This window comes from Aquarana catesbeiana, linkage group LG01 (assembly GCF_042186555.1).
Source record: "Aquarana catesbeiana isolate 2022-GZ linkage group LG01, ASM4218655v1, whole genome shotgun sequence".
Classification (NCBI taxonomy): Eukaryota; Metazoa; Chordata; class Amphibia; order Anura; family Ranidae; genus Aquarana; species Aquarana catesbeiana.
Window position 1 is genome coordinate 262,762,873 of NC_133324.1, and position 17,092 is coordinate 262,779,964.

At 39.7% G+C, this 17,092-nt stretch overlaps 1 protein-coding gene across 1 annotated transcript in view; it reads left to right on the top strand.

Annotated features, from left to right (window-relative positions):
• Window positions 1-17,092, top strand: part of ADGRD1 (adhesion G protein-coupled receptor D1) — a 921,219-nt gene that overhangs the window by 677,700 nt on the left and 226,427 nt on the right. Inside the window, exon 19 of the mRNA XM_073628314.1 lies at window positions 13,644-13,710. Within this exon, the coding sequence (XP_073484415.1) occupies window positions 13,644-13,710 (67 nt within the window). The remainder of the gene's footprint in view (window positions 1-13,643; window positions 13,711-17,092) is intronic.

Genomic DNA, 17,092 nt, shown 5'->3' on the forward strand with positions numbered 1-17,092 from the left:
TGACATTGCAATGATTTATTCTGTGAAACACATCAGGCAGAGTGAAAACATACAAATTCTGAGGCTGTCTACAAAACTTATAAAAACTCTAATTGATGAGTACTGTTACCTCCATGAGATGACCTTCCCTCAAAAAAGTTCCAGAACCATATTTCAAAAACACATCAATAAATCAAAAATCACTATAATATATCACCAAATATCACCAGTTAAAGTGGCAAACACATACCACCAAGACAATAAAGTAGCTGAGAACCTTTCAACAGTTTCATGCCTAATGCCCTGTACACACGATAGGATTTTCCGATGGAAAATGTGTGATAGGACCTTGTTGTCGGAAATTCCGACCGTGTGTAGGCTCCATCACACATTTTCCATAGGAATTTCCGACACACAAAGTTTGAGAGCTTGCTATAAAATTTTCCGACAACAAAATCCGTTGTCGGAAATTCTGATCGTGTGTACACAAATCCGACGCACAAAGTGTCACGCATGCTTAGAATAAATTAAGAGACGAAAGCTATTGGCTACTGCCCCATTTATAGTCCCGACGTACATGTTTTACGTCACCGCGTTCAGAACGATCGGATTTTCCGACAACTTTGTGTGACCGTGTGTATGCAAGACAAGTTTCCTAGGATTCCTAGGATTTTGTTGTCGGAATGTCCGATCAATGTCCGACCGTGTGTACAGGGCATAAGACCCCAGAAGCAGCTAAGTACAGAATCGCCACAACCTGGAAGCTGAATGCTAAAGAGGATTAACACCTTTTGGTCTTTAAAAAAAAAAAGCAACTAAACATAGAGAATGGGAGCTGCAGGTTTGGTGAAGTGCATTGCATACCACTGTGGAAAAATGAGTGTGATTATACCAGTGTGGTTAGTCATTACAAATACTTGGATTCCTTCGAGATGAAACCTACAGAGTACTTAAATGGTGTGATGCAGAAACTACATTTACTAGATTCGTATAGCCATGGGGCTATACTACCCCTGCCAAACTGCTCTGTCACAGACAGATGACACGGACAAGGCTGGGTCCAAGCTAAAGTCATTGTAGATTAGGACTTTATTTCTATGTACTAGTCCACTTCACTGTTTGACCTCATATTAGTGGCACTCTATGTGGAATAAATGCAGGAGTTTGAATATTACCTACGAGGGAACCAAATTGCATGTGAGCCATTATGAATAGAAAGCCATGGGGAATACACAGTTAAAAGCTTTTCCCATGTGTGGTAACCCATGAAAAGCTAATTAGTTTGGATGACGGGTAAAAGAATATTTCCTGGAGATAAGTTATTCAACACTGAACAAAAAAGAGCCCTTCTGAGTCAAATTCTATTTAACCATGACTTCTTTAATCAGAGCATATAGTAATTAGCTGATTAAACAATGCAGCACGTTTTACAACTGAACTACTTTACAGAGCACATCAGTTTTACATAAGAGCAAAGAAAAACGTAACATTTTACTCGCTTTCTTTTGTAGCTAAAGAGGTTTTGTCCACCAAGCAGAGCCAATGCTCACTAATTTGAACTCTTTTATCCTTTGGTCTGACGCTTCTTCCATTAGTGCTTGCTTGTGTCTGTTGTCCTCTCAGTCATTGTCAGACTAAAAAGTATTAAAAAGTAAGACTAAAAAGTATTCAGTCTTGTCTCTGGTACAGGCCAGCTGTGGATAAGATGTATGTGTGTGTGGGGAGCCTGGCAGCTTTGATGATGCCCAAAGACCAGGACTGTCTCATGAAGCAGAACCAAAATGAGTGAAATATCCAGAGGCAGCCACCAGTTCAATTTTGTTTTTTTTAAACCAAACATCATTTTAGGCAGCATCCCTAATACTCCAGGTAAACTGTGCCTGGAAACAACAAAAAGAAAATAGATGCATGAAGTATGACAGTATATCCACTGAGACTGGGAGAGCTCCACTCCATTATTAATGTAAACCTGTCATCAGAGAAATACAAAGGATACAAAGGAGCTGCCTATCTTTTCTTAAAATATGCTGGTTGAATGTTTGCTATATTGCCTCATTAGTTGCAGTACTTAGTGAGTCACCAACCCAGAACAAGTATGTAAATCAGGAAAGAAAGAGAAACTTTGGAAGTCCTTATCTGCATAGTCCTGAGTTAAGCTGGGTACACAATCACACTATAAGAAAATCATGCAGACAATCGTCCGGTTTTCCTCAATGTTTCACAAGTCAAAACTGAGGATGGAAATGTACAAAAATTCTCATACGACAAAGGCTTTTTTTTTTCTTGTTTATTGTTTCTGATCATGCACAGTCATTTGCATCTGATTTTTTTCTTTCAATTGATTTTTATTGGAAATGACATGAGACAGTATAAAAGAATACAAAACAGGAGTAGCAGCGTATCAAAACAATGGTCTACACTCTGGATAGAAAATCCTTCAGGAGCAATACAACATACAAAAGTACAAGCAACCATAGCACAGTAAAGGCACCCAAGGTATACATAATGGTCTTAAAGACCAATTTAACCACATACGGGAAACAGGGCCTGAAACTTAGGTTTGTAAGAATTAGCATGAATGATTGTTAGCCACCGCCTTTAGGAGGCCCAGGTGGGCCCATTGTCAAGATGCGGCAATCAGTCCCAGATGCAGTAGTTCAAAGCCACGGGTCTCCCCAAGAATACACACGGGAGGGAACTAAGACCCCCAAAATTAACTTCTGTTTTCCCCAAGGTAGGCCAACAGCATGAGCTGAGCAAAAGGTAAACAAGCGGTATATTTGAGTACATGCTAATATTACAATGAGATAAAACAAGACACATCGGGTGATTCTTGGGGAGGGCCGTCATAAAGCACCCTAAGGGGCAGGAAGCATCCCACCCAAAAAGGAATTCAACAAACCAGAGTCAAGGAAGCTCAAGACTCAGGCATCTGATTTTTTACAAAAATAGTAAACATTAAACAAAAATTGTTCATTTTTTTCACATACGAGAAGTTTTGGAGTTTGTCACTTTGGAAATTTTCGCTTAGAAAGTCTGAATCGGATGTCGTAAGTTATGTACACACTATACGAAAATAGAACAATCGTGCCTCATACTGAATTTTTCTTCCAGTTTTCTGATAGTGTGTACCCAGCTTTATGGACTTAAAGTGGATGTAAACCTGAATTATGAAAGTTGAGCTGGGCACATGTGTCTGCAGTGTTTTCTTATCTCTCTTTAAAGCACTAAGGCCCGTGGCTTTCTCCTGCTCCGTTCTTCTGTTATCAGCATGATAACTCCTGACAAGTTATCAACACGTGACAAAACCAGCCTGAATTTTGTGTCAGGGTTGGTACTATAAATAGATTTGCAGAAAGCACCTCTACTCACAGGACAGCTCTGAAAGTCTCTGACTATGTGGAGGGGGGGAGTGTGCCTTTCCTCCAATCATCTGTCTCCCAGTGTAATCCAACACTACACTGCTACTGCTGAACAAGGGAGTGAAAATTCTAACACAATCTGCACTTTCTAAATAGTATATAAAGCTGAAGACAGCAGATACAGTATGTATGTAAAACTTATGTAGGGAGATTTGTCTCATCTCTGTGTATCATCTGAGGCTGTTCACTTCACTGGGTATATGTGAGGGTTTACATCCACTTTAAAGTATTTGACCACACAAAACTTTTTTTTTTTTTTTTAAATAACATATTTATGCATAGCATTTAATTAATTTCAACAGGCTAGATTTTTACTGATTGGAAAGAGAGATGCAGTTGCATTTGAAGCAAAATATGTCTCAGCCTATCACAAGACCCAGTTCTTTATCGAACCACCTTCAACTCCTAACACCCTAACCTCTATCAGTCCTATGATTTAATTGAACCCCTGCTTAAACAACATTTGTGCTTTGTAATGTTAATAATATCGTTTTGTGCTTGTGTAAAGGTCAGCATTGACATCCATACTGAAGTATCCAGCACTTTACAGAATTGTTGTCTTTGGGAATTGTGCTACTGCAGTGCAGTAATCCATAGCAGGCGTATTTAGTAAGGCATGGCGAAAAACAACAATAATGTGGAAAGAGCAGCAATCCAGAGAAGCCAACCACATTTCTCTTTAAAAATTTAGTGAAGTCAGTCATGAACATTTCTTTGGTTTCACTCTAAAATCAGCCTAAATATATATATATATATATATATATATATATATATATATATATATATATATATACCCCTTGCAATTTTCCACATTTTGTCATGTTACAACCAAAAAGGTAAATTTATTTTATTGGGATTTTATGTGATAGACCAACACAAAGTGGTACATAATTGTGAAGTGGAAGGAAAATGATAAATGGTTTTCAAAAGTTTTTACAAATAAATATCTGAAAAGTGTAGCGTGCATTTGTATTCAGCCCCCTTTACTCTGATACCCCTAACTAGAATCTAATGGAACCAATTGCCTTCAGAAATCACCTAATTAGTAAATAGAGTCAGTTGCCTTCAGAAATCACCTAATTAGTAAATAGAGTCAATTTTGGAGTAGTTTAATCCCAGTGTAAATGCAGCTGTTCTGTGAAGCCCTCAGAGGTTTGTTAGAGAACCTTGGTGAACAAACAGCATCATGAAGGCTAAGGAACACACCAGACAGATCAGGGATAAAGTTGTGGAGAAGTTTAAAGCAGGGTTAGGATAAAAAAAATATCCCAAGCTTTGAACATCTCACGGAGCACTGTTCAATCCATCATCCAAAATGGGAAGAGTATGGCACAACTGCAAACCTACCAAGACATGGCCGTCCACCTAAACTGACAGGCCGAGGAAGGAGAGCATTAATCAGAGAAGCAGCCCAGAGGCCCATGGTAACTCTGGAGGAGCTGCAGAGATCCACAGCTCAGGTGGGAGAATCTGTCCACAGGACAACTATTCGACCCGTTTCACACTGGGACGATTTTCAGGTGCTTTAGCGCTGGAAATAGCCTCTGCTAAGCGCCTGAAAAAACGCCTCCCATTCATTTAAGTGCGACTCTTCACACTGGGATGGTGCGCTTGTGGCGCGTTTGGAAAAGTATTGCAAGCAGCATCTTTGGGGCTTTATACAGCGCTCCTAAAATGCCCTGCCCATTGAAATGAATGGCCAGCGCTTCCAAAGCACCTGAAAAGTGCTTCAGAATCGCCGCAACATTAACCCCTTCTTCGGCCGTTAGCAGGGGTTGCTGTTCACAGACACTTTTCATCCAATCTGACAGAGCTTGAGCTATTTTGCATAGAAGAATGGGCAAAAATGTCACTCTCTAGATGTGCAATGCTGGTAGAGACATCCCCAAAAAGACTTGCAGCTGTAATTGCAGTAAAAGGTGGTTCTACAAAGTATTGACCCAGGGGGGCTGAATACAAATGCACGCCACACTTTTGACATATTTAATTTGTAAAAAAAAAATTGAAAACCATTTATCATTTTCCTACCACTTCACAATTATGTGCAACTTTGTGTTGGTCTGTCACATAAAATCCCAATAAAATACATTTACTTTTTGGTTGTAACATGACAAAATTTGGAAAATTTCAAGGGGTATGAATACATTTTCATATATATATATATATATATATATATATATATATATATATATATATATACACAAAATAGTTTGTATCAAACTCCAATTGTTGTTATGGAACCCTTGCAGTAGTTTATTACAAAGTCACCACCACCTGGATGAATAGTAATACTCACCAGACAGGCATTACCTTTTAATTAAAGAGTGTGCGACCTCTAACAACAAACTTTTATTATTTTCTCCTTTTGGACTGGTCCATACTATGGAAGAGCCCTGGGGCCATCATAAAAAAAAAAAACTGAATTCTGACGTTGAAAATCAGAATTCTGAGATTGAAATTCAGAATTGTAAGTTTAAAAAAAAAATACAGAATTCTGAGATTCAAAGTCAGAATTCTGAGTTTCAAAGTCAGAATTCTGAGTTTCAAAGTCAGAATTCTGAGATTAAAAGTCAGAATTCTGAGTTTCAAAGTCAGAATTCTGAGTTTCAAAGTCAGAATTCTGAGATTAAAAGTCAGAATTTTGAGTTTCAAAGTCAGAATTCTGAGTTTCAAAGTCAGAATTCTGAGATTAAAAGTCAGAATTCTGAGTTTCAAAGTCAGAATTCTGAGTTTCAAAGTCAGAATTCTGAGTTTCAAAGTCAGAATTCTGAGTTTCAAAGTCAGAATTCTGAGTTTATAAATATAGTAGTCTATAGGAAGATTTTAGGACCAATGAGCAATAATGTAGTAACACCCACAGATCATCATTCTGCAGACATACATGTCTTCTGCTCTGTATATGGATATGTAAATCTATCTTAGTTACAGCACACAGTATAGGGAAGCAGGCAGTGCTGGATTCTCTGGTTCCTCTGCTGTCTTATCCATCTCTGTCATCTGCTCCAACATAAAGAGCCATGCTGAAAATGTGTGTAGTGTGTGTAGTGTGTGTGAGTGGGGGGGGGCACAGCTTCCATAGATAGCAGAACACAATGGCCAGCACAGCACAGCTCTGCACCCCAACTTGTAGGAAACATTGCACTTTTGCCCCTACATGAGGGAATTGTGAATGGCTAGAAAGCAGCAGGACAATGTGTGTCTATGTTCATAATGGATTGATCATAGCAATTACTTGTGTGGACTAATAGAGATGTTTCACATACAATTAACCTCATATTAAACATAAAAGCACATATGAACCACTACTGAGAGATAGTGTAGTAGTTAGAGCAGCAGGTTTATATTGGTGAAGTTGTGGGTTCTAGTCCAGGTGGGGACAATTCTTTAAACATATATATTTTAAAATATGAGATAGTGAGGGCTTAAATTGTATTTTATCAATATATCCAAAATTGATTTCAAGGTATATTAACAAAGACACATTGATATATTGAGCACACAAAGTTGTAGTATATGCTGCCTACTATAAATTAGAGAGTAGAGATTTCAAAGAAAAAACTGTGTATATATTATTAGAGTGATCAGATGGGATCATTAGGGTGTTATCTTCAGTTTCCCCCGGGGGCAGTTCACAATTTTAGGAGACTGATCATAACAAATCGATCATAAATCACTTATCTGGATTAATATAGTTGTTTCACAGATAATGAACCACATATTAAAGATTAAGAAAGCAACCATTAAGAACCCTTAAGTGATAGTATAGTGGGTAGAGCACCAGGCTTATAGTGTTGAAAGTTCTGGTTCTTATCCAATTCAAAGCATGTTTTTTAATTATATATATTTTCAATATAATGATTTTATATTAAACTTATTTTAAACTATAAGTTACTGAGAACTTAAATTGTATTTTATTGATATATCCAAATTGATTTCAAGGCATATTAACAAAGACATATTGATAAAATTGTTGTATAAACTGACTACTATAAATTAGAGAGTAGGGATTTTTTTTTACAAATCTGTGTATATATTGGGATGATTTTGGTGACATGGGGCCAGTTCTCAATGTCAGGAGATTGTCCCTGGAAGCTGCATGATAACCATCATATCTCATAACTCAACCACCGATGCAGGGGCATTTTTCCATCCAGTGACACCACCGATGCAGGGTCATTTCTTTCCATGCAATGACACTACCGATGCAGGGTCATTTTTTCCATCCAGTGACACCACTGATGCAGGGTCATTTTGTTTCCATCTAATGACACCACCGATGCAGGGTCATTTTTTTCCATCCAGTGACACCACCGATGCAGGGCCATTTTTTTCCATCCAATGACACCACCGATGCAGGGCCATTTTTCTTCTTCACTACTGTTAGCCCCTTATGTGTGCACCAGTTTTAAACTCTAAGACTCCTTTCACACCGAGCTGCCCATAGCGTCCGCGGTAAAACGCAGCTATTTTTATCGGCGTTTTACCGTTGGATTAGCGGCGCATTTCGGCCGCTAGCGGGGCACTTGAAGTCTTCACATTACTCTACCCGAGGACTTTCACACCGGAGCGCTGCGCTGTCAGGACAGGAAAAAAAGTCCTTTCAGCAGCTTCTTTGGAGCGATGTGTTTACCGCTCCTCCACCGCTGCTCCCCATTGAAATCAATGGGGCAGCGCTGGGATATCGCCAGCAAAACGCCGCTATTGCGGTGCATTGCGGGCGGTTTTAACCCTTTCTCGGCCGCTAGTGGGGGGGGTAAAAGCGCCCCGCTAGTGGCCGAAATGTCATTGGATGGGAAAAATGACCCTGCATCGGTGATGTCACTACATGGGAAAAATGACCCTGCATCGGTGGTGTCATTGGATGGGAAAAATGACCCTGCATCGGTGATGTCATTACATGGGAAAAATGACCCTGCATCGGTGATATCATTACATGGGAAAAATGACCCTGCATCGGTGATATCATTACATGGGAAAAATGACCCTGCATCGGTGGGGTCATTAGATGGGAAAAATGACCCTGCATCGGTGGTGTCATTTGATGGGAAAAATGACCCTGCATCGGTGATATCATTACATGGGAAAAATGACCCTGCATCGGTGATATCATTACATGGGAAAAATGACCCTGCATCGGTGGTGTCATTTGATGGGAAAAATGACCCTGCATCGGTGATATCATTACATGGGAAAAATGACCCTGCATCGGTGGTGTCTTTAGATGGGAAAAATGACCCTGCATCGGTGATGTCATTACATGGGAAAAATTACCCTGCATCGGTGATATCATTAGATGGGAAAAATGACCCTGCATCGGTGATATCATTACATGGGAAAAATGACCCTGCATCGGTGGTGTCTTTAGATGGGAAAAATGACCCTGCATCGGTGGTGTCTTTAGATGGGAAAAATGACCCTGCATCGGTGATATCATTAGATGGGAAAAATTACCCTGCATCGGTGATATCATTACATGGGAAAAATGACCCTGCATCGGTGGGGTCATTAGATGGGAAAAATGACCCTGCATCGGTGGTGTCCTTACATGGGAAAAATTACCCTGCATCGGTGATGTCATTAGATGGGAAAAATGACCCTGCATCGGTGATATCATTACATGGGAAAAATGACCCTGCATCGGTGGTGTCATTACATGGGAAAAATTACCCTGCATCGGTGATGTCATTAGATGGGAAAAATGACCCTGCATCGGTGATGTCATTACATGGGAAAAATGACCCTGCATCGGTGGTGTCATTAGATGGGAAAAATGACCCTGCATCGGTGATGTCATTAGATGGGAAAAATGACCCTGCATCGGTGGTGTCATTAGATGGGAAAAATGACCCTGCATCGGTGATATCATTACATGGGAAAAATGACCCTGCATCGGTGGTGTCATTTGATGGGAAAAATGACCCTGCATCGGTGGTGTCATTTGATGGGAAAAATGACCCTGCATCGGTGATATCATTACATGGGAAAAATGACCCTGCATCGGTGATATCATTACATGGGAAAAATGACCCTGCATCGGTGGTGTCATTAGATGGGAAAAATGACCCTGCATCGGTGGTGTCTTTAGATGGGAAAAATGACCCTGCATCGGTGATGTCATTACATGGGAAAAAAGACCCTGCATCGGTGGTGTCATTAGATGGGAAAAATGACCCTGCATCGGTGATATCATTACATGGGAAAAATGACCCTGCATCGGTGGTGTCTTTAGATGGGAAAAATGACCCTGCATCGGTGATGTCATTAGATGGGAAAAATGACCCTGCATCGGTGATATCATTACATGGGAAAAATGACCCTGCATCGGTGGTGTCATTGGATGGGAAAAATGACCCTGCATCGGTGATATCATTACATGGGAAAAATGACCCTGCATCGGTGATATCATTACATGGGAAAAATGACCCTGCATCGGTGGGGTCATTAGATGGGAAAAATGACCCTGCATCGGTGATATCATTACATGGGAAAAATGACCCTGCATCGGTGGTGTCTTTAGATGGGAAAAATGACCCTGCATCGGTGATATCATTACATGGGAAAAATGACCCTGCATCGGTGATGTCATTAGATGGGAAAAATGATCCTGCATCGGTGGTGTCATTAGATGGAAAAATGACCCTGCATCGGTGATGTCATTAGATGGGAAAAATGACCCTGCATCGGTGATGTCATTACATGGGAAAAATGACCCTGCATCGGTGGTGTCATTAGATGGGAAAAATGACCCTGCATCGGTGATATCATTACATGGGAAAAATGACCCTGCATCGGTGATGTCATTACATGGGAAAAATGACCCTGCATCAGTGATATCATTACATGGGAAAAATGACCCTGCATCGGTGATATCATTACATGAGAAAAATGACCCTGCATCGGTGGTGTCATTGGATAGGAAAAATGACCCTGCATCGGTGGTGTCACTGGATGGGAAAAATGACCCTGTATCGGTGGTGTCATTGGATGGAAAAAATTTCTGGGTCAATGGTGTAGCTAAGAGGAAAATGGTGCTGCATCGGTGTCAGTGGGGATAAAGTACAGCCAATCAGTGAAGGGGAGATATGGGCGTGTACATTGTAGTACACACAGATTATAGTGCAGAGCTCAGGGCTGAGTTATAAGACATGATGGTTATCATGCAGCTTCCAGGGACAATCTCCTGACATTGAGAACTGGCCCCATGTCACCAAAATCATCCCAATATATACACCGATTTGTAAAAAAATCCCTACTCTCTAATTTATAGTAGTCAGCATATACAACAATTTTATCAATATGTCTTTGTTAATATGCCTTGAAATCAATTTGGATATATCAATAAAATACATATATATAATATATTTTAAAATATGTTTAATATAAAATCAATATATTGAAAATATATAACTAAAGGTTATGCCCTGAACTGGATTAGAACCTACAACTTTCAACACTATAAGCCTGTTACTCGAACCACAAGGCTATCACTTAAGGACACTTTATCAATGCTTTTTATGTTGAATATGAGATAAATTGTCTGTGAAACACCTTATCAGCCCATACAAGTAATTGCTATGATTAATCTGTTATGAACATAGACACACATTTTCCTGCTGCCTTCTAGCCATTCACAATTCCCTCATGTAGGGGCAATAGTGCAATGTGTCCTACAAGTTGGGGTGCAGAGGTGTGCTGGCCCTTGTGTTCTGTTATCTATGGAAGCTGTGCCCCCCCCCTCCCCTCACACACAATACGTTTTCAGCATGGCTCTTTATGTTGGAGCAGATGATAGAGAAGAAGGATAAGACAGCAAACCAAGGGACTAATTAATAAGTTAATACAGAGGAACCAGAGAACCCAGCACTGCCTGCTTCCCTATACTGTGTGCTGTAACTAAGATAGATTTACATATCCATATACAGAGCAGAAGACATGTATGTCTGCAGAATGATGATCTGTAGGTGTTACTACCTTATTGCTCATTGGTCCTAAAATCTTCCTAATAAAGACTACTATATTTATAAACTCAGAATTCTGACTTTGAATCTCAGAATTCTGACTTTGAATCTCAGAATTCTGACTTTGAATCTCAGAATTCTGACTTTGAAACTCAGAATTCTGACATTGAAACTCAGAATTCTGACTTTTAATCTCAGAATTCTGACTTTGAAACTCAGAATTCTGACTTTGAAACTCAGAATTCTGACATTTTAACTCAGAATTCTGACTTTTAATCTCAGAATTCTGACTTTCAAACTCAGAATTCTGTAAAAAAAAATTTTTTTTTTGCAAACTCATAATTCTGTATTTTTTTTTTTATGATGGCCCCAGGGCTCTTCCATACATTTCCAATTGGAAGTGTTTTGTATTATAAAAATAATATAACTCCATTGCCTTAAATATGACTTAAGTCAAAGAGAAAAACATTTGGTCGGACTTTAGAGGCATCATTTTATTAGTAAGCAAACATATAAAAAGACACGCAAAGAAAATGTGTTAAAACAAGAACAAGTTAGAAACATGTATATACACACATATGCAATGGGTGGCCGATACAAGCCAGAAAGTTTATTATAATACTACTGTTACATTATATCAAGTGAGTGGACTCCTTGTGCATCAATGCCTTTCGCTGATCCGCTTCCTCAGGACACACAAGAGGAGATAGTCAAAAAATGTATAATATTAACACATCGTTTAATGTGAAAAAAGTTACATCTGTATAAAAAAGCACATTCACCTCACCTGGCTGATAAAACGCATATATAGTAGTCTCCCTAAGCCGGCACCGGAGCAAAAGGACAGCCAAACAGTCTATACCCCACACCTGATATACTCAAACTATAATATAAAATATCCATAACTAGTAAAGAAAATGATAACAAAGATATAAATCCAAACATATGTAGTATATATCTATGTTAGGGTACCAAAACTCACTGTATGTGATAGGTAACAATGAGTACAGCATAAAGGGTCTATATTAAGGTTCAATATTGAGTTGGTCCACCCTTTGCAGCTACAACAGCTTCAAGTCTTCTGGGAAGGCTGTCCACAAGGTTTAGGAGTCTGTCTATGAGAATGTTTGACCATTCTTCCAAAAGTGCATTTTGAGGTCAGGTACTGATGTTAGATAAGAAGGTCTGGCTTGCAGTCTCCACTCTAATGGAAAGGTGTTCTATCGGGTTGAGGTCAGGACTCTGTGCAGGCCAGTCAAGTTCCTCCACCCCAAACTCGCTCATCCATGTCTTTATGGACCTTGATTTGTGCATTGGTCCAAATCATTTGGTGGAAGGGGGATTAGGGTGTTTGGTTGTATTTCAGGGCTTGGGCTTGGCCCCTTAGTTCCATTAAAGAGAAATCTTAAGGTGTCAGCATACCAAGACATTTTGGACTATTTCATGCTCCCAACTTTCTGGGAAAGGTTTGTGGATGGCCCCAAACTGCAGCCTGAGGGCCAGATATGGCACTTTGCTTGCCTTTTTCTGGCCCTTGGGGCATTTTTCCTCCCAAAGAATCAAGACACTATTCCTCTCACTGACACCAACAGTGGGTTATAATTTCTGTTACTGACATCAACAACGGGGCACTATTCCTCCCACTGACATCAACAATGGGGCACTATTCCTTCCACGGACACCAATAATGGGGCACTATTCCTCCTAATGAAGGGGCACTATTCCTCCCACTGGCACTAAGGATGGGGCACTATTCCTCCCACTGATGCCAACGATGGGGCACTATTCCTCCCACTGACACCAACAATGAGACACTATTCCTACCACTGATGTCAGAACAATTTCAACTCCCAATGGCCACAGTCTGTCCCCCCCCCTTAAAGTCTGAAGGGAAATAAACTGGCCCTTTGTTTAGAAAGTTTGGAGACCCCTGCACTATAGGATGAAGCAGCCATATTTATCATATCATATAGCTGACTTACTTTACACACAAAACACATAATTCCACCATCACAAGCCACAGACTTCACAATTAATACCATGTCAGTGTAATATACCCATTATTAGTTTAACTTATTTTCATTTCTTTTTTTGCATCATTTGTCTGGCTATAACTGCAGGTGTTTCAGTATGAAATAAGGTTTTATTCTATCAATTAAACCCTGTAAAAATGTAAATTCTTCCTCTGCCTGCAATAAAGAGATACTGTAAATACTGGGCATTGCTCTTAGAAATACCATAAAAGGTCAATTTTCACCTAATGTGCAACCTACTTTCATTTCAGGTTTATCCTTGGTGATCTGCATCGTGTCTGTAACATCTGCTTTGGGCAGCTATGGAGAAGGTGAAAAGTAAGTATAGTAAACATACCTAAAACAAAATCATATATATAGAAATAAATAAATAAATATATATATATATATATATATATATATATATATATATATATATTGTAACATGGGGGATCGTTAGCTCAGTGGTAGATACATTTTTCCAGCAGTCTACAGCAGTCAGTTATCAAGTTTAAGGGCGTGGCAGCCCATTTTAATTAAAAAGGGAACAAAATAAAAGTTTATACACAGGATTGCCCACACAGGGGTTCTTCTCCAACAGATGCAACAAATTAGAAAATGCCAAGCTTACTTCATCTTGACTTGCAGTTCCTTGCTGAACCGGCCTACTCCTGGCCTTAACAGGATTCTCCAGACCCCTGGGTTTGCTCACTGTTCCCAAGACTTCAGGATTTCCTTCAGCCCCCCTTGGACTCCCTAGCCACCTCAGATCTCCAAGCCTCCTATCCTTTGGTCTCCTAGGCCCTTGCAGTCATCCTAATCTTCCCAGTCCTTCAGACAAGAAGTCCCCCCTCACCAGGGATGTAGTCTCACACAGGGCAGACAGTTTTCCTGACAGTGGTCTGTCTTTAAACAGCAGCAAGCTGTTCACACTCCACCTTCCACCTCCAACTGCTCTCACCAGCTCCTCGTTATATGGGCTGTGTGGACCTGGGCACACACTCTGCTGGCTGTCCACAACACCCGGGCACAGGGTTGGAGATCCCGTCCCACCCAAGACTCTTAGGGATCTCCAAACTACAGAGCCCCATCCAGAGATAGCAAAATCTGGAGGAAGCTCCCAGAGCAGTTTTCTCCTCTCAAAACCTACGCTCTGTAGCTCTGTGCAGTCACCAAGCATGCAAACACTGTGTCCACTTTCACTCTAATTCCATAGGGACAGAGACTTGCTGTGTCACAATATATGACATATATGAAATAGCGGTGCTTTACTGCCGACGCACCGACCGCCACAGTGTGAAAGGGGCCTTACATTGAACACTGAGCAAGTATTTTTTCTTTTTGTGTGTCGTTTTTTTCTATGAAATTTTATGTGCAGAAATCCTCTCTTTGTTTCTCCATATGTGGCCCGTGGAAAGGCCTGATTGCTTGGCACTAAGACTTATTACCATGTTGCACTTCGCCCAGAACTTTGTGATATATATATATATATATATATATATATATATATATATATATATATATATTGGCTGTTGTTGTGTAAGACTAGAACCAAAAAAAAATACATCAGCAGTACAAGCATACCAAAATTTTGTTTGAGAAGTAAGTGGAAATTTTACAATTTTACAAAGTGAGGGGACAGTTTTCACCAGAGCAAGATCTCCCCTTACCTTGTTTTGGTGACAACTCAAAGATTTGGGATTTTTCATTACTTTCTACTCTGTAATGGTCACCAGGAAAATAAGGAGGATTCATTTATTCAGTGAGTGGCACGCATAGTAATAAAATCCTGACAGGAGTTCTAATACTTTTCTATGTAAAAACAAAAAAACAAAAAACAGACACACACTTTAACACAGGCGCCTCAGGTCTTGGGAGCCCTCAAAACTTTATAGCAGTCTCAATCTGCCAGTAAAGTTTAGGCATCCTCCCCAGCATTCCACAATTACTCCATTAGGAGGGTACTGCATCGTATTATGCAGTACAGTGGAATCATGGCTTGGCTCTGGCTTTGAAGGCCTGAAGGTTAAAGACATAGTCTATGGAGCTCCTGGAAGGTTCATTTAACCGGTGGAGCCTGCCTTGAGAAACTGAGGTTAATTCACTTCAAGCTATGCTCAGGCAACCATTGGTGCCTGCTTTTAGAAGCCAAGGTTAGTTTGTCTGCACTATATTACCAAAAGTATTGGTATGCCTGCCTTTACACGCACATGAACTTAAATGACATTACAGTCTTAGTCCATAGAGTTCAATATTGAGTTGGCCCACTCTTTGCGGTTATAACAGCTTCAACTCTTCTGGGAAGGCTGTCCACAAAATTTAGGAGTGTACCTATGGGAAGGTTTGACCATTCTTCCAGAAGTGCATTTGTGAGGTCAGGCACTGATGTGGAAGAGAAGGCCTGGCTCACAGTCTTTGCTCTAATTCATCCCAAAGGTGTTCTATTGGGTTGAGGTCAGGACTCTGTGCAGGCCAGTCAAGTTCCTCCACCCCAAACTTGCTCATCCATGTCTTTATGGACCTTGACTGGTCTGCACAGAGTCCTGACCTCAACCTAATAGAACATATTTGGGATGAATTAGAGCGGAGGCTGCAAGCCAGGCCTTCTCATCCAAATCAGTGCCTGACATCACAAATATGCTTCTGGAAGAATTGTTGAACATTCCCATAGACACACTCCTAAACCTTGTGGACAACCTTCCTGGAAGAGTTGAAGCTGTTATAACTGCAAAGTGTGGGCCAACTTAATATTAAACACTATGGACTAAGACTGGGATGCCATTAAAGTTCATGTGCGTAAAAAGGCAGGTGTCCCAAAACTTTTGGTAATATAGTGTATGCTGTCTGTACAGTATAACAGGTTTCCTTTATGAAAAAAAAAATAAGCAGTCTTCCACAATATAAAATAACACTTATAAATATTGCCAAAATAGAACTGAATTAAAAAAAATAGAATAGAACACTTTTCATAGCTTGGCCTCTATATCATCAGAAGAATTTTTAAGTATTTAAATATTAAACGCATTGTTTAAGAATTTGCAACCAAGTATTTTAAGGTATTAAGGTACTTTATTTTATCTTACAAGCTTCATACCTAATGCCATGGAAGGATTAGTCTAATTTACCATAATTTCTAACTCTGAAGGTGCTCACAGCCTGTGAGTCGCTGGTGACACAAATGAATATTCACTGGAACTTGGAGATAAAATAAGGCCATCTTGAGAGTCTGCTTTAGAGCTCCACTGTGGGAGTATTGTCAACTGATTTATTTCTAGCCCTTACAGGTTTCTTTCTGGGACTAGCTTCAATACACTTAACTGAGCAATTATAGATCAACAATTCATCAGGAGTTGGGACTTTTGTTTCCTCTAGATCAGTCACATATATATTTTTAAGTAACGGTCTAAAGAACTGTCTCCCTGAGGTCAGTGGAGCGATTCTATGACTTAATAATAAAGAAATGATGCAAGAATTTGATCACAAATAATGTTTAGTAAAAAATAAAAAGTGGCTTTTTGGGGTTAGTGCTTACTGGCATTATATTTTTGTTTTTTATTGTTAGAGAACTACAAAAAAATACAATTTAGTTGCTTTTACTTTAAAAAGTATACATGGAGATTGCAAAGTCCACAGCATTTTACAATAGAGAACACAATAGATAAACATTGATAATAATACAGAACATATATAGAGATAAAGAGAGAGAACATTTAAAAAAGAG